An 18,223-nucleotide genomic window follows, 5' to 3' on the forward strand; every position below is an offset into this window, starting at 1 on the left:
TCCTGGCTGCTTCTTTCTGTGGCAATGAGAGAAAACCTGGACATTCAACTTCCTTTGGGATCCAGCCATTAAATCAAAAACCCCAAAGGTGACTCACCTGCATCCATGCTGGGGTTCATCTGGTGGTCACTGGTTTCTCCATCCTCACTCAAATAGCCTGGAGGAGGGGTCTCTGGAGGCACAAAAACCATCACACTGTCAGTGCAACCGAAAAGTCTGGATTTTAAGCACCCAAAACATTCACTTTGCCATTCACAAGGAGCTCAAATTCTTTTTTTTTTTTTTTTTTTTAATTACTTTTCTTTCTCAAGCTGCTGGAGGGAGGAGCCAGCACAGCCAGGGTGATATCCATATTTGTGAATAACAGAGGAGGGGGAAAACAAAAAAATCCGGATTTTCAGTCCCATGAAACTTTAAGCCATGGAGGCAGTTTTCTGTCCACATATTTCTCTTCTCCTGGAGTGCAGCTGCATAACTTGTCCATGCAAATAAGGTGTAAATTGCTTGTAAAAGAGATACATAAATAGAAGAGCTCAATTCCATCAGAAATTTGGAGAGTTTTACTCAAAATGGCTGAATTTCATTCAAATCTCAACCTGGTAAGGGAACACCCAGTTTAGATTTCACAACAAACCGAGGCTGTACCACTGAATGAAGAGGTGAGTTAAAAAAACCAACAAAACAAAGCCGTGAACAGCCCTGGTTGAGTGCCCACATTTACAATTTCCAGCTATTTCTGCACTCCGTAACTCCAGAGGAACGACGGAAAGAAAAGATTCCCAGTTTGGGCTCCCCAGGCAGGATTCCCTGTGCTCTCTGCCCCTTCCCTCTGCTCCCTGAATGGAAGACACAAGGTACCTGGAATGTAGTTGCTCTGGGGCTCGATACCTGCAGGGAAGTTAGTGTTCTCTGGGATGGAGTGGCTGTAGTCATCCAGGGGCGGGAATTCGGCCGGAATTTCCGTGTGCCGAGGCACCAGCACTGGAGGCAGCACTGGGAAGGGAAAACAGGGAACAGCTTTGAAATCAAAGTGAGCAGAAAACGAGGAGAAACCAGTTTGGAGTGACAGCTTTGAATACATGGGATCCAAAGGGGGCTCGTTAAGGGACAGGAGTTGGTGTTTGCCTTTGGAATAAGAGCAGCAGGTGAGGACACTCTTTATTCCCAGCTGGGAATGGGAGAGGGCTTCTCTGAGCACATCTGGCCTCTCTACCCCCTTTCAGCTCTGCTGCAAACACCATTCAGGAGATGGTGCACCCCATGATTCCCAAGGAATGAGTTTCCCATAGGATGGAGCAGGCAGGTGGGATTAGCATAAACATCCTGCCTGGCTGTGCAGATCTGTGCTGACACGCAGCAGAAGCTCCTGCAGCTCCAGATCAAAGTCTCTTCCAGAGGCAGGAGGAGGCTCCAGAACAGGAAGTTGGGAGCTGTTCTTAGCCCTAGTTTAACAGTTTATTCTTCATTTAACCCCAGCAGTGAGGGATGCACAGAACACTGCTACGGCTCCTTCTGTGAGCTGTGGGCACACAGCACCACATTGGGAACCTGGAACCTGGATTTCACTGATTCCCAACAGATATTTTCCCACTGAGTGCAGGTTCATAAATTATTCTACTCCATACGGTGAGGGATTATGACCAGTAATAGAACCACTGTGCCTGGGAATGCCCTGGGAGATGTCTCCTGCTCCAGGAGAATCTGAGGAGGGCAGGGATCTCCTGGGTGCTGCAGGAGAGGCTGAGGAGGGCAGGGATCTCCTGGGAATGCCCTGGGAGATGTCTCCTGCTCCAGGAGAATCTGAGGAGGGCAGGGATCTCCTGGGAATGCCCTGGGAGATGTCTCCTGCTCCAGGAGAATCTGAGGAGGGCAGGGATCTCCTGGGAATGCCCTGGGAGATGTCTCCTGCTCCAGGAGAATCTGAGGAGGGGAAGGATCTCCTGGGTGCTGCAGGAGAGGCTGAGGAGGGCAGGGATCTCCTGGGAATGCCCTGGGAGATGTCTCCTGCTCCAGGAGAATCTGAGGAGGGCAGGGATCTCCTGGGAATGCCCTGGGAGATGTCTCCTGCTCCAGGAGAATCTGAGGAGGGCAGGGATCTCCTGGGAATGCCCTCAGAGATGTCTCCTGCTCCAGGAGAATCTGAGGAGGGCAGGGATCTCCTGGGTGCTGCAGGGGAGGCTGAGGAGGGTAGGGATCTCCTGGGAATGCCCTGGGAGATGTCTCCTGCTGCAGGAGAATCTGAGGAGAGGAGAGATCTCCTGGGAATGCCCTGGGAGATGCCTCCTGCTGCAGGAGAGGCTGAGGAGGGCAGGGATCTCCTGGGAATGCCCTGGGAGATGTCTCCTGCTCCAGGAGAATCTGAGGAGGGCAGGGATCTCCTGGGTGCTGCAGGAGAATCTGAGGAGGGCAGGGATCTGCTGGGTGCTGCAGGAGAGGCTGAGGAGGGCAGGGATCTCCTGGGAATGCCCTCAGAGATGTCTCCTGCTCCAGGAGAATCTGAGGAGGGCAGGGATCTCCTGGGAATGCCCTGGGAGATGTCTCCTGCTGCAGGAGAATCTGAGGAGGGCAGGGATCTGCTGGGTGCTGCAGGAGAGGCTGAGGAGGGCAGGGATCTCCTGGGAATGCCCTGGGAGATGTCTCCTGCTGCAGGAGAATCTGAGGAGGGCAGGGATCTGCTGGGTGCTGCAGGAGAGGCTGAGGAGGGCCGGGCTGTGGGGGTACCTGGGGTCTCCACTCTCTGGTAGTGGTAGGGGTTGACACAGACTTCGTCCTTCTTCATGTTGAAGGCGAACTCGCACATCTCCATGGCGCGCAGCTCGTGGTGGCTGTGCAGGTCGGGCCAGCGCCACAGGCGGCAGTAGATGACGTGGGGCAGCCCCTTCCTGTGGGACACCTGCAGCCGCCCATCCAGGGACCTGCAGGGGAGCACAGGGACGGCTGGTGAGCCCGGGACTGCCACAGGGGGTGGTTCTGTCCTGGCATGGTCACCGACACCTGGCATGGTCACCGACACCTGGCATGGTCACTGACACCTGGCATGGTCACTGACCCCTGGCATGGTCACTGACACCTGGCATGGTCACCGACACCCAGCATGGTCACCGACACCTGGCATGGTCACTGACACCCAGCATGGTCACCGACACCTGGCATGGTCACCAACACCCAGCATGGTCACTGACACCCAGCATGGTCACTGACACCCGACATGGTCACAGACAGCTGGCATGTGTCACCAGCCCCTGGCATGGTCACTGACACCCAGCATGGTCACCAACACCTGGCATGGTCACTGACACCTGGCGTGGTCACTGACACCCGGCATGGTCACTGACCCCTGGCATGGTCACCAACACCCAGCATGGTCACTGACACCTGGCATGTGTCACCAACACCTGGCATGGTCACTGACACCTGGCATGGTCACCGACACCTGGCATGGTCACTGACACCCGACATGGTCACAGACAGCTGGCATGTGTCACCAACACCCGGCATGGTCACTGACACCCGGCATGGTCACCAACACCCGGCACGATCACCAACCCCTGGCATGGTCACCAACCCCTGGCATGGTCACTGACCCCTGGCAGGGTCACTGACCCCTGGCATGGTCACCAGCCCCTGGCATGGTCACTGACACCTGGCATGGTCACAGACAGCTGACATGTGTCACCAACACCCAGGATGTGTCACCAACACCTGGCATGGTCACCAACACCCGGCATGGTCACTGACACCCGGCATGGTCACAGACAGCTGGCATGTGTCACCAGACCCTGGCATGGTCACCAACCCCTGGCATGTGTCACCAACACCCGGCATGGTCACCAACCCCTGGCATGGCCACTGAGCCCTAGCACGGTCACCAACACCTGGCATGGTCACTGACCCCTGGCATGGTCACTAACCCCTGGCATGGTCACTGACCCCTGGCATGTGTCACCAACACCCGGCATGGTCACCAACCCCTGGCATGGTCACTGACCCCTGGCATGGTCACTGACACCCAGCACGGTCACCGACACCCAGCACTGCTGGTGTCTGTCTTCAGGGCAAGGATTTACCTCTAAAATCATGGGATCCCAGCCTGGTTTGGGTTGGAGCTGATCTCAAAGGTCACCCAGTGGCAGCCCTGCCATGGGCAGGGAAACCTTCCACTGCTCCAAGCCTCAATGTCCAACCTGGCCTTGGACACTTCCAGGGATCCAGGAGCAGCCACGGATTTTCTGGGAATTCTATCCCAGCCCCTCCCCACTCTTACAGGGAACGATTCCTTCCCAATATCCCATCTAACCCCTTCTCTTTTAGTCTGAAGCCATTCCCTGTGTCCTGTCCCTCCAGCCCTTGTCCCAAGGCCCTCTCCAGCTCTCCTGGAGCCCCTTTAGCCACTCCAGGGATGAAGCATCCACAACAAATAATATTTGTTTCATACAATAGCTCTGCTCTGGATTTACTTCTGGATATCTGGATTTTTAGATTTTTTTCTTTTCTATTTAATGGTTGATTAGGTGGCAGAGACAAAAGCCACAGCCAGTAAGAACATGACAGTTCAGTGGTAGCCCTTAAACACTGACATGTCCTAAACAAGCAGGGTTTGCACAGCCCTCACCATCTCTGCTGTGCTTGGAAAGGTTTTACATCTTAAAACGTGTGTTAATAAACCTGGACCTTTAAAACACAGATAGACAAATTTATAGTAGATACCTTTTATGTAACTTTATCTACTATGTCTATATAAAGTTCAGGTACCTTACAAACAACCAAGACTTCCTGTTTCATTTTTCACGTTGCAGCTTGAAAGCAAATAAAGAGTTTTTACAGCACTGCTTATTTTTATTTTTACATCCACCCTGTGTCTCCTCCAGCTTATTTTTCACCCAATCCTATCCTCACCCCGAAGAAGTCTCTTCCTAGCAAACCTTCCCTTTTTTGGGGAAGCAGGACAAGAGTTTTCAGCTCCTCTCCAGCAGAGGAAAAAGCTGGAGCAGGGTCTCCTCCACTCTGGATGAATGGGAGCTGCCCCAAGGCACTTCCTTTGAAGCCTAACCCTTCATTTCCCTTGCTTTTCCTAATGACCCAAATGAAACACTTCAGGGCTTTGGTGAAATGAAATATTTCTCTTTTTTAATTTGTCAAGGAGAGAGAAAAATAAAGAAAATTGGAATTTTACTCGGAATTATTTCCCCTGGTTCTTTGTGTTGGCAGCTGAGTTAGAAAAACAAAGCAAACCCAAATCAAAACACACAAACAATTATTCCAAAGAGGTTGGGCTCATCTTGGCTGCCCTAAGAGAGTTTTCCCAAAAGTTCCTCTGGCAGAGCTTGGAACACACACCTTTGCAAACACTGCTACAACAACAGGGAAGGCAAAACACAACAGATTCCAGCCAAAATTAGGGAATATTCCCAAGGAGAGTGCCAGTGGCTAGACCTGAGCTTCTGGGGAAGGTGGGAACTTTGGTGTTGATTTCATTGGAGTGATGTGACCTCAAAATTCATCAGGTTGGAAAAACTTTTAAAAAATACCTATGAAAATATTGACTGAATTTAACAAAAAGAGATGAGACAAGGAATAAATCAGGAGTGCTTCTCCATTCCCTTCGTCTTGGCAGCATTATCTCCAAGTGAGGGGAAAAAAAAAAGGACCAAAGAAGATTCAGAGAGAATATTCCAAGGAAATATTCCAAGAATATTCCACAGGAGACACATCTGTGGGAAGTGTTGCTCCTGCTCAGTCTCCAGCAGCACATGGACGTGGTGGATTTGGGTGGAGCAGCTGAGGTGGGGCATTAACACAAAACGTGTTTGACTTTGGGGTTCTTCCCAAGGATGGGGCTCTCCCTGCATTCCCCAACAACAAACTTCCCAGTCAGCTGGAGGGGAAAAGGCTCTTCCTGCCACAGCCCAGGCTCTGCCCAGAGCACAGAAAGAGATGGAATTCTCTGCACTCTTATCTAAAGAGACTTTTTACAACCACAGAGCCATCTGGTTTATTTCCAAATCCAGCATCCTCCCCTTCTCCCCTCCAAAGGAGATAAGGTAAAAGGAATATTTCCCCAAAGCCCTGGGGGTTCATCGGGGGGGATTTTCTGGTTGGGAAATCTCTCCTCAGGCTCCACTTTGAGGCACTTGGGACAAAACAGACAAACAGAACGTGGCTGAGCATCAGGGCAGCTCCAGTTCTCCCTGCTGTCCTTCCCAACTCTCCAGGAGCATTCTCCTCAAGGAGTATTTTCTCCCAAGGAACAAACTCCTGGTGTGGCTGAGATGGGACAGGAGATGAGAGGAGCCAACTGCTGTGCCCAGGGCACACCCAGGAGTGACATGTGTCCCATGTGCAGAGCCACCCCATAATAAACACAACCTCTTCCCTCTCCTGGTCCTGTTCTGAAGCATAGGCTGATCCTAATCCATCCAAGAGCTCAGCACATCCAGACTTCATTAAAATTAGCAGAATCCAACCCCAAATTTCCTCTGGGATGCTGAATTGCTGCCCCCTTTTCCCTCTCCTTGAAGCAGCCTGGGCTGAGCAGCTCTGCCCGTACAACTGCCTTGATACATTTATTTTTCCATACTATTTAACAGGACTTCTTTTGAAATTACCAGTATTTTCTGGGCAAAATTTAATACAGGATTGTTCTAAAAAACCAACATATTCCTACACTGCTTGGAGTCCTTGAGAACCAAAACCCCCTCAGGCTGAACACCTTTAGGATGGATCCATCCTTAAAAGCCACTTCCTAAGGAAATTCACCACACAAATCTGCCTCTCCAAGGCCAAACGCTGCTCAAAGAGCAAAAGGCAACAGTAATTTTTTTAATGGCAAAACCAGAGAGGGGAGGAGAAAAAAGGCACAGGAACATTGAAGCTTTATTTTTAAACAATCTGTCTGAATTAAACAGGAGAACATTGCACAACCTGAATTTGATTTCCAGGCCTGATTGGTTTGGTTTTGTTTTTTTTTTTTCCTGCTTGTTTGGGGTTTGTTGTTGTTGGGGTTTTTCTGTTGGGTTTGTTTTGTGGTTGCTTTTTTAAACTGGTATTTAATTTGTCAGATCCTGGATTGCAAAAGACAAAAAAACTCACCCCACGTTCTGAAAGATTTTGGTTATTTTATTTGTTCCCCTTTCAGCATTTTGCTGCTATCTTTAGATGAATAATGAAACTCTTCCTTGCACCCATTCTCCTGCTTTAAAAGCAAAGCTAAAATCAGGGATGCAAAAACTAGGAGAGAAAATCAAGGTAAGTGATCTAAGCAATCAAATATTTTTGTCCAGGTAGGAAAAATTCAGATTTATTCCATTAAAGATCCAATCCCTTCCCCAACAGTTTTATATCCCTATCATTAATCTTGCAAGAGAGCAAAATAGTTGAAAAACTCAAGTATCCAGTAACACCAACAAGTGCAAAAAGGGAGAAGGAAAAAAGAAAAACCATCAGGAAGAAAAACTGAAAATATTAATTTTAGAAACCATGAGCAGGAGCTGGTTTTTAAACTCATGACTAATAAGTTGCCAGTTGCACTAAAATTCACCAAGAACAGTGGCCACAGGCTGTGATTTCCTCCTGAACACAAAACATGATAAGTAGCTCCTTACTGGCCCTGCATCTGGGCTACAGCAGGAAAATTAGCATTTATTCTTGTAGCAGAGCCTGGCTTTTGTGTGCAGAGCTCTGTAATATCCACAGGGCTTCACTGAGCACTTGGATAAAATCTCAACTTTCCCTCAACAGTGGCCAAATCAACAGGAGGGAATTAAAAAATGACCCACACAGCACATTTGTAACTCCCAAGCTGATCCTTTGCCATCTCTTTCCCCTCAATTTGCCCAGAATCGCTGAATTTTCCCATTTCTGGGGCACTTTTAACACTGCTGTCATTCAAGGTCTGGAAATAGAAGTTCCCTGTGTCAAGCTGAGGTTTGCAATGTGCTGCCAGAGAGGAAACCAATAATTAACACTCCCGTTTAACTTTTATAGAAGATTAAAATAATTAATAAATGTGTAATTTTCAACATCTCTCTATGGAGAGGGGAAAGTTTGTACAGCTTTGAAATGAACGCAGTTAAAGGATTTTCTCAAAAGCAAAAGAGAAGTTTGTGGCAGAGCCAAGACCAGGAGAGAGAAGAATGAATCTCTGCCTCAAAACTCTCAATTGATCATCCCTATTTTGTGCTGCTAACTCTCTCATCTGGGTTTTCCTTCCCACTAAAATCCTCTTTTGGATCTGCAAGGAAACCACACATCCTTCACCAAACAACCCACAGCATCGGGGTAAAGCTTTTTAAAGGTAAAGAGAAATTCACGTTTTCTCCCGGTGCTGCAGAATTCCTCTGCTCCGCTCTCGTTTGTCCCGGGTTTGCAAAGGAGCTGACAAGAGCAAAATGAGCAAAATCTCTTGTGTGAATGGTTTTTTACCTGCCTCTTTCCACCCCAGTCTGTGCAGCCTCCCCTTCCCCCTCTCTGGAGCTGAAGAACTCCAGCCCTGGGAGTTGATGTCAGGATCAGATTATGACAGCATGAGTCATTTATTAAGATTCCAGTAAGCTCTTTAGCAGGTGCCTTGAGACCGTATTTTTCAGAGTCTAATTTCACATTCAGACATAAGTACATTTTATTGGTTTACCATAAACTCTCTGCCCATTGTTGCTGCTCCTGGATCCACAGAGCCTTGGCCCCCATCTCGCTCCCAGTTTAATTTTTATTTCTTTCAAAGCTATGGAGAGATCTCTTTTTCTTCTTTCTTACCAACTATTTTTTCCCTCTGTATTTTTTACTATCTCTGTTATTTACACCTCCTTCCTTTTCTGCCCCAGCTACAGGATGTTGGTTGGTGGCCACCAAACCCAGCTCCCTCTCCTCTATTTTTAGCCATTTGGTAATTTTATGCCCCTCCATTTCTTTCAGCTCCTCCTTATCCTGACAGTCAGGAGCACAGCAAACAAATTAGACACCCCAGAGACCCAAACACACACCCTCCTACCCCCAAAAGGAAAGAACAGATCCTTGTGCTTAATCAAGCCTTAATCACTTCCAAACTTCCTAATATACAGTCCAATATTTCTGCCTTTTCTCCATAGAAAACAAGGGGTAGAAGTGTAATTTGAGGCTGTGTTTCTGAAGTTATTGTATCTCTCTAAATGTGAAAACCCAGTTTTTCTAAGCACTCCTGGTCCTTTTATTGATTTCAGCCAAGTTTATTGGCCCAAATCTGTGTCAGACTAATTGAAACTTATTTGTGCTTGAGCCTTAAGGGCGCAGGGAGTGGACACAGGAGAGGTTTCTGAACGTGCCTTTTTGAAAAGTCATTTATCAGAGCTCGTCATTTCTTCCCAGAATCCCGTATTTAACTCCAAAGCTGAAAGCCAAAACCCAACACACTCTCATCCAAGCAAACCAGCAACTTCCCCTCTCCCAGGAGATTCCAGGCATCCTGATGGGGCTTGGATGGGCAGGGCACTTTCATGAGGAGAAAAGGGATGGATGGAAATGCCAAGGAAATTCAGATAATCATCCCTAACCAAAAGCATTTCAAGGAAGACTGAATTACTGGAGCACATGGCAATCAAAAAGAAGAAAAAAGAAAAAAAAAAAAAAGCTGCTGTAAAACTCAGTTATTCTGTCAGCCTCCATATAGTACTTACATTGATTTACATTTAATATCTAGTTTTTGTGTGCATCTTCTTGATGCTGTAGGGGGGGGAAAAAAAAAGCTCCTATTTGCACTGAAATCAAGAGAGTTCTGCAAATCAGCATCAGCCGTTGATATAATCCAGATAAACCAGAGCAAGAGAACCCGGGAAAGAAAGGAAAAAGAAACTCATGTGCTGCACAGTGCTTGGACAGAAGCCTCACACCAAGAACTGCTGCCCCAAATATGTGTGTGCTAACAAATGCAGCAGGGATTATCAGAGGGAGTGTGGAAAAATGACAGTTTTAAGACCTTGGCCTCCCCTTCACAATATATACAATTCCCAGTGCCTTCAACAGAACCTTCATATAAATACCAGAGTCAGAACTGGCTCCTCAGACAAATGTTTGTGCATTCTATCAAGTTGGGACTAAGCCAACATTTCTTATGGAAACATTTCTGGTGGTCCTGGACAAAGAACATGTTTACTTTATAGCAGATATAGCTAAAAATACATCGTGCTCCAGCCTCCAATTATCTTGTTTGGAATAGTTTGAGGCTACTCGAGGCCCGTTGCTGTTATTTTCTTTATTATATAGTGAAAATGTTGCTGCTTTTCCTGTAATTTGAAAAGGAGCTATTTCCAGGTTTGCCCATCTGTGTTTGGACCTCCCCCGCACGGATAATGAGCTCCAGGGTGAAATTTTCCAGAGTGTGCCCATCTCCCATTTTCAAAAGCAACTTAAGGCACAGATCAATGCTCTGCTGGAATTACAGAGGCCTTTCAAGTCTTCCCCTTAATGCCACTGGCTCTGTGTTCCATTGCTTTTCAAGCTGGGTTAGCAGCTCACTCAGGTATGTAATTATTTGCACAACCAGTAGCAATTAACAGCACACCACAAACAAGGGGCCCTGGTCCCACAAACTTCCTCCAAGCTCCTCCCCAGCCCCTCTGCAGGGATGTCCTTTGGGATCCATCCCACACGTGCCTGATGCTCTGCTCTCCTTTAAATAAAATCCAAATAAAATCCAGTTTGCTCACAAGAAAAAAAAAACCAAAACCAAAAACAAAACAAAACAAAACCCAAAAAAACAAAAACAACAACAACAACAACAACAACAACAAAAAACAAACAAAAAAAAACCACAAAAAAACCACACACACACACACACACACACACACAAAAAAAAAAAAAAAAAAAAAAAAAAAAAAAAAAAAAAAAAAAAAACCCAAAAAAACAACTTTCTGGGTTCCTTTTCAGCCTCTCTCCCCTTTTCCCCAAAGAATTCTTTCTGCACCTCTCTGTCCCAAAGGAGCTTTCCCAGCTCCAGCACGGCAGTGAATCAGTTGTGGGTGAATCATTTCCCATGAGCTTCACCCCAGAGCAGATTCCCAGAGGCTTTTCCCCCTAATCCCGATGACACAGAGCGACCCAAACAAACCCCGGAGTTTCCAGCAGGAGTTTCCACCAGGAGCTAACACAAGGTGTGTGCTGAGGTGAAAAGGGAACTGGAAGGAGGCTCTGTTAATTTTACAACTCTTGAGTTCCTCTGCTGTGAGTCACCAACGATGGAGGAGAAATCCAGCTCCCAGAGCCAACCCCGGAGAGTGGGATGTCTTTGGGGAGCGCTGCACATCTCAGATGGAAGGGCTCATTAAAAGCTGACACGAGTTAATATTTCACTGCCTCTTCTGTCTGTAATCACCAGTGAAGTCAAACCCCTCTGTCTCATAATCAGCTTTTACAACACCTCTGAGGAGGCTGAGGGCAGACAGGAGGTGCTGCTGCTTTGGGGGTTATTACTCTGATTTGGAGAGCTGGTTCTGGACAATAAGAAAAAAAAAGAGTTCTTTGGACCAGAGAGGTGGACAAAGCTTCAGCTGAACTATTTTCTTGCCCCATCTCAAACTCTCAGCAGCAAAAAGGAAGCTGTGTATGGGGCCTAGTGAAAGCTTCTTTTCCTCCTGTGACTCCCCAGAGCAGGGGTATGGGTTGTTTTCAGGCTGCCACTTGCAGCAGAAGTCACTCCCTCAACCACCCCTCTCCAGCCAAGATAATCATCTTATTCATGGAAGCCAAATTCTGCCTCCCTAAATTACAGGTTACGTTGAAAAAAAAAACCTGAAAAACTTTGAGAAAAGGAGGGAGAAGAGTATCTTATCTTCCCCACGCTGCAAGACACAAGGAATGCTCTGCTGGCCAAAAATGTGATTTTTCCACGGTGTCGTTGTCTGGATGCAGAGTTTCCCTCTCTCCTCCACTCTCCCCTGCCCTGGTGCTCCTGGAGTGAGGATGTCTAATCCCAAAGCTGAGCTCTGACTAATGCAGGATGTGTGGGAGAGCAGCTCCATGAATAAGAGCTCAGCAAAGCACCAGGATCACGCTAAGTGACTCTTATCACCCAAACAGGATCTCCAGCGTGTCCTGGGAGGCTTGGATCATTGCTATTGCTCCGTGCAAATCCAGCCGGGGTGACAGAAAAACGCAGCAGGAAAAAAGCAAGTGGCTGAAATCAACGTAAACAAGGATCTTATTTTCATGTAAATGTCAGTAGTAATAAAAGCTTGACGCAAGAAGTGATTAAAGAACAACCCAGAAAAAAAAAAAAAAAAACAAAAAACTAAAAACAACCTCAGCATGAAAACAGGTCACCTTTCAACCACCACAGGACACAGAGCTGTTCCCAAATGAGATGTTTTTCAAAAGTTTTCCATGAGGTGTCCATTACGAACGGCTGAAAATACCAACTGCATCCAAACTCACATTTAAGGAACAGAGAGGCATTTCAGGTGCCTTTTCTCCCCCTTCTCTCCCTCCAAACTCAAAAGAATATTTAATATTCACAGCCTGGGAACCTCACTGGATAATAAATGCTTAAACATCGAGCTTCAACCAGATCTCGACTTGCCAAGGAGAGGGAATGAGGGAAGCAGACTCACAGGTAAATATTAGTTTGTACTTGAAAAAGGCAGAGCACATTTTAAAGCTGCTTCTGATTTTCCTGCCAGCCTCACACGGTCCTCTGTCAAGCACTGGAAGCCAAGGTGACATGGAGGGAACAAGCATTTGGTGTCTCTGGCAGCTGCTGCAGGGGGACAGGGACAGGGACAGGGACACAGCCATGAAAATGGCCAGCAGAATTCCAGAAACGAGGGGTGTTTTTCCTCCTGATCTCCTTTCTGGCCCCTCTCGGCTGGTGCCAGCACACAGGAGGTGGGCTGGGCTGTGTGTGTGGGTCTGGCACTCTCCAAAGGGGCAGGGAATGGTTTGGGAATGTTCTCCTCCTCTCTGCTCCCTCACACCTTCCTGGGCAATGATGCCACATAAAGGCTGGGAGTTCTCTGGACACACAGGAGAGATCCCTCCTGTCCTGAAGCAGCAGCCCAACACTGTGCCCTGAGTGGGAACCCAGAGAAGACAAAACAATGCCCAGTTCTTTCAAACCCTTCAGTGTTTTCAGCATTCTGCAAGTGCACAAATAGATCTGTCCCATCTCTGTGGTGCAGCCAGGATGAGAGGGACACCAAAACTCTGTGTGACAGCCAACACCAACATCCCAGCACTTTGATGTCACCATGAGACCACCACTGCTCGCCCCAAATCAAAGCTCCGGGGGAACTTCTGAGCCAGCCATAATCACTGTGCAGATGAAACGCAAACAGGAGACCCAGGAAAATACCACCCAGCTCCTCTAAACCAACACCATGAGGCACAGAGGGGTAACTCTCAATTATGGCCTTTTTCTGTCTCCTCTGGAGCAGCACAATGCACTTGCTGGGTGCCTGGGGTCAGCAGTGACTCAGAGGACACAGGGCTTTCCATTGAATCATCCACACGGTTTTTAAGCAGCCTCAGGTTCTGTTGATGGGAGATGTCTCACTACCTACACCTTCCCTAAATACTGCCTGGGCTGTCCGGGGCAGGAGAGGGAGGGACACAGCTCACACCAAGGGTCTGCAGCAGAGCAGGAATCCTCTGGAAATACCTGGATGCTACACAAAGGAAAATAAGCAAACACAGGTGGAGCAGCGCTGCTCACTCCACAGCGTGTGAGCACGGACAGAAACTACACAAAGGTCGGGGAACAATGGGATAAGTCACAAATATTTGACTTCACAAGTCAAGACAGTTTTCTTTCCCCTCCCCTCGTGACTAAGCCTTTGGTCCACACACCCACTCCATCCTCAAAAAAACAACTCCGTGAAACAAATGTGATTGCTCTAAAATACACAGAGGCAGTGACCAACCTCCCTCCCCCTCACAGCACTCAGCCTATTTACTAAGAGTCTGCAGCAGTCTGCTCTGTTTGTAACAGGATCCAACTCCCCCTCTCTCAATGAGACATTAAACACCAGCAAGTCCAACCCCTCTCCACTTTCCTTATCCCACTCCCAAAGCTCCAAGTCTGCAGACAACCTCGTTGTCCCAGGTGAACGTGCTGCCATCACTGCTGGGTGCTGCCAGGGGCAGGACACTGCAGTGTGCCAGCAGATCCCAAACCAGCACTCACACCCACGCCAAGGGCTGTGCCAGGGGCTCTCTCCCCTAAAGGACAGCACTGGCAGCTCCATGCTCTGTCTCCCTGAGCTCGAGCTCTGTGCCATGCCTTAAACTGGCAGAGGGGAGATCTGGATTCAGCATAAGGAAGGAATTCCTGCCTGTGAGGGCGGCACCTGGCACAGGGTGCCCAGAGAAGCTGTGGCTGCCCCTGGATCCCTGGAATTGTCCCAGGCCAGGTTGGACATATAAAATACAAGGCCAAGCTGGATAGAGCCTGGAGCAGCCTGGGACAGTGGAAGGTGTCTCTGCCATGGCAGGGGGTGAAATAGGGTGGATTTAGGGTCCCCTCCTACCCAAACCTTTCTGTTATTCTCTGATTCTGCACCTCACCTGTAGCTGTGTCTCCCTGTGCTGCCCCAGCACTGCTGGGGGAATGGCAAAGCCACTGTCTGCACCTGCAGCCACAACCCCCAGGTTCAGCCCCATCCTGGCACAGATTTCCTGCATCAAACCTTACTTTAGAAAATACCCATCACCCAGAAGCACTGCTCCAGACCACCCCTAGCAGCCTTCCCAAGGGCTACAAGTCCAAACCTCCAAAGCCAGCGAAGATCTACCCCTTCTTTTTCCTTTTAGCAATCAAGACAACTTGCCTGTCCTCATGTCATCCCAGCTAATCTCTTCCTCCTCTCTGGCACACCAGATAAATATCTTGTTCCTCCAACCCATCAGAAAACACAGTTGCTAAAATTATCGCTCTGACCCATCAGTCACCCTCCTCTGTCACACTGTCCCATATCTTCTCAGAGGTATTAAGTTCAAAACCTTGTCCTCAAGGCACTCCAGCTCTCTTTTATAACACACTCGAGAGCTCACACCAACAGCAGCTTCTCCCAAACTCCATGTCCAGATGGGACATCCCCCACACGCTCCCTCTGGCTTCTCCTTCCCTCCCACCTGGGCCCCTCTCCCTGCTTTTGGCAGCTTTCAGCATTACAGTGGTGCAGGAATTCCTTCCAGCCCTGAAGAGATGGGAGGATGATCCTTTACCATCTCGTTTCCTTGGGAAAGCTGATTAAACTGAGAGCACCAAGCAGGATCAACACGATGCAAGCAGACAAAAAGGTTTGCAGGGAGCAGATAGTGCAAAAATTATCGAAGTAATTAATACAGCCCGTGGTTACAGTTTTCCCTGGATATTCCCAGGAGTGCTGCCTTGCATCTTTGAGCCTGCCAGCTCCTCAGTACAGGGACAGCCTGTATTTTTCCCCCCTTTTCTAAAGCAATAAGCACGTTCTTGGCAGCTAAATTATTAATAAGGAACAAATGGTAATTGATTTATAGATGAGCCTGAAAAAAGAGCATTTGTCTTCTTCAGTCTTTTAAGTCACCATGCCCACATGGCTTCGTGCTGGTTCTATCCCCTCCACAATGTCCCACCCAGACCTGTAATGCAGCACATCCAGCTCCAAACGAGCTGTGGTTATGTGACCCCTTTACCTCTGTTGTATCTGACCACTGACCAGATATTGCAAAAGAGAAAACAAAGTGCTCATTGTTCCTCCTGTCTCCCTCTCTTCTCAGCCGGCAAGAAAAAGCTTAACTGGATTAGTTCTTAAGATTTTATTTTTACCCATTGTGAGCTTGTGAGAAAAAAAAGAAAAAAAAAACTCCTGGAAAAGATGAGTTTTGAATTCAGGCTTTGAATATGCTGAGCTTGGGGAATTAGCTCTCAGTGCTGGTGGAAAGTTCCACAGTTCTGGCCCAGGACTTCACACCAGAAGTCTCTGTCCTGCTCCTTAGAGCACGACTTTCTCACATTTCAGCTCCCAGCACTTGCAACAACAATCTGCACTCCTGTTCTGCTGCCTGACCCGAGGATCTCCGGGCAGGTCTTCCCCTGCAGGGATCTGGGCTCCCTTGGGAGGCAGGAGGAGAGGAGAGCAGCTCCTCCACAGGCTGCTCTGTTCATTGGAATCACCGGCACCACGCTCCCCACGGCTTTCACAACATTCCCCACAACTTGTTTGGCACCAAGGACTGCCACAAACTCAGCCCTTCTGAGGCAGACCCGTGGCTTTACTGAAAGCAACCCAAAGTTTGTTTCTAGAAACATTACGGAGCTGACATGTAAAGCACACAGCACTGCTGCTTAAAGGCTGGCTGAATCCCAAACAATGGGAGCTCTTCCATGAGGCAAAAACAGACCTTCAAAGGCTTGTGGGCAAATATACTGTCACTGAATATTTTGTCATGGAAGCAAGAGCCTAAAAATATACCAGGAGCAGATAATGCAGTGAGACAGCCCGGCGCACATCCTGCCTGCGCTCTGTAAACAGCCCGATGTGAACTGGCACCATTGTGCAAATCAGGCCACCCATACCAGAAAGTAGGACAGTGGTTTGTGACCAACTGCAGCTCCATCCCACAGCCCTGTGCTGCTCCAGCTCCATCCCACAGCCCTGTGCTGCTCCAGCTCCATCCCACAGCCCTGTGCTGCTCCAGCTCCATCCCACAGCCCTGTGCTCCAGCCTCCATCCCACAGCTCTGTGCTGCTCCAGCCTCCATCCCACAGCCCTGTGCTGCTCCAGCCTCCATCCCACAGCCCTGTGCTGCTCCTACAGCTCCATCCCACAGCTCTGTGCTGCTCCAGCTCCATCCCACAGCCCTGTGCTGCTCCAGCTCCATCCCACAGCCCTGTGCTGCTCCAGCCTCCATCCCACAGCCCTGTGCTGCTCCTACAGCTCCATCCCACAGCCCTGTGCTGCTCCTACAGCTCCATCCCACAGCCCTGTGCTGCTCCAGCCTCCATCCCACAGCCCTGTGCTGCTCCTACAGCTCCATCCCACAGCCCTGTGCTGCTCCTGCCTCTATCCCACAGCCCTGTGCTGCTCCAGCTCCATCCCACAGCCCTGTGCTGCTCCAGCTCCATCCCACAGCCCTGTGCTGCTCCTACAGCTCCATCCCACAGCCCTGTGCTGCTCCAGCTCCATCCCACAGCCCTGTGCTGCTCCAGCTCCATCCCACAGCCCTGTGCTCCAGCCTCCATCCCACAGCCCTGTGCTGCTCCAGCCTCCATCCCACAGCCCTGTGCTGCTCCAGCTCCATCCCACAGCCCTGTGCTGCTCCAGCTCCATCCCACAGCCCTGTGCTGCTCCTACAGCTCCATCCCACAGCCCTGTGCTGCTCCTACAGCTCCATCCCACAGCCCTGTGCTGCTCCAGCTCCATCCCACAGCCCTGTGCTGCTCCAGCTCCATCCCACAGCCCTGTGCTGCTCCAGCCTCCATCCCACAGCCCTGTGCTGCTCCAGCTCCATCCCACAGCCCTGTGCTGCTCCAGCTCCATCCCACAGCCCCATACTCCTCACCCCACAAATCCCACTCTGTCTGGGACCAGCACTGGGAAGCTCTGGGGGAAGCTCTGGGGGAAGCTCTGGTGGGAATGTGGCTGGGCTGTCTCAGGAATTGGGAGAGGTGAGGAAGGAGCACTCTGGGGTCCCATCCCTGCACCCAGAGCTGCACCACGTCCTGCCCACAGCAGGAAACCCAGCCTGGGGATGTGCTGATTCACCACGGGGTTGTCATTCTGAAAATACTTCTCCTCCTCCTCCTCCCTCCCGCCAGGGAAGGGCTCTTGGTATCTCCTTTCTCTCAGCACAAATCAAAGATAAAACACGAGTGCCCCGGGTAACTGGAATACATCATATTCTGCATTCCTTGCTCCCATTTGCAATATTTGGGCTTGAAGGGGAAAATATTTTGTTTAGCATAAATGAGAGAATGGTAAAAGTCACAGCAGATTGAAAAAAGTGAGGCTCTGGGGACACAGTTCTCCAACAGAGCAAAAAGTGAGATGAATTTCTTCTCCTAGCATATAAAGCTTAGCTGGATTTCATAATTAAACCCAAGTTCTCAAAATCTTCAGGTGCTTTTAAAATGTTTTATCCTTTTCAAAACTGGTGCCATTGCTCTCATAAATACAAGTGGCAGGTCCCTCCTGTGCAAATGTGTAAGGACACTGGAAACACTCCAACACCACAAAAAATAGATGTCCAAACTTGAAATCATTAATGCAGTCATTCCTAA

At 49.0% G+C, this 18,223-nt stretch overlaps 1 protein-coding gene across 2 annotated transcripts in view; it reads right to left on the bottom strand.

Annotated features, from left to right (window-relative positions):
* Nucleotides 1–18,223, bottom strand: part of SMAD3 (SMAD family member 3) — an 80,297-nt gene that overhangs the window by 17,130 nt on the left and 44,944 nt on the right. Inside the window, exons 2-4 of one of the 2 annotated variants that reach the window (XM_066328193.1) lie at nucleotides 2,722–2,915; nucleotides 889–993; nucleotides 98–172 (exon numbers count right to left, since the gene is read on the bottom strand). In XM_066328193.1, the coding sequence (XP_066184290.1) occupies nucleotides 98–172; nucleotides 889–993; nucleotides 2,722–2,915 (374 nt within the window). Of the gene's footprint in view, nucleotides 1–97; nucleotides 173–858; nucleotides 994–2,721; nucleotides 2,916–18,223 lie in introns of both variants that reach the window. The other variant, XM_066328192.1, reaches the window with a different exon arrangement.

Source organism: Sylvia atricapilla, chromosome 13 (assembly GCF_009819655.1).
Source record: "Sylvia atricapilla isolate bSylAtr1 chromosome 13, bSylAtr1.pri, whole genome shotgun sequence".
In the NCBI taxonomy this organism is placed as follows: Eukaryota; Metazoa; Chordata; class Aves; order Passeriformes; family Sylviidae; genus Sylvia; species Sylvia atricapilla.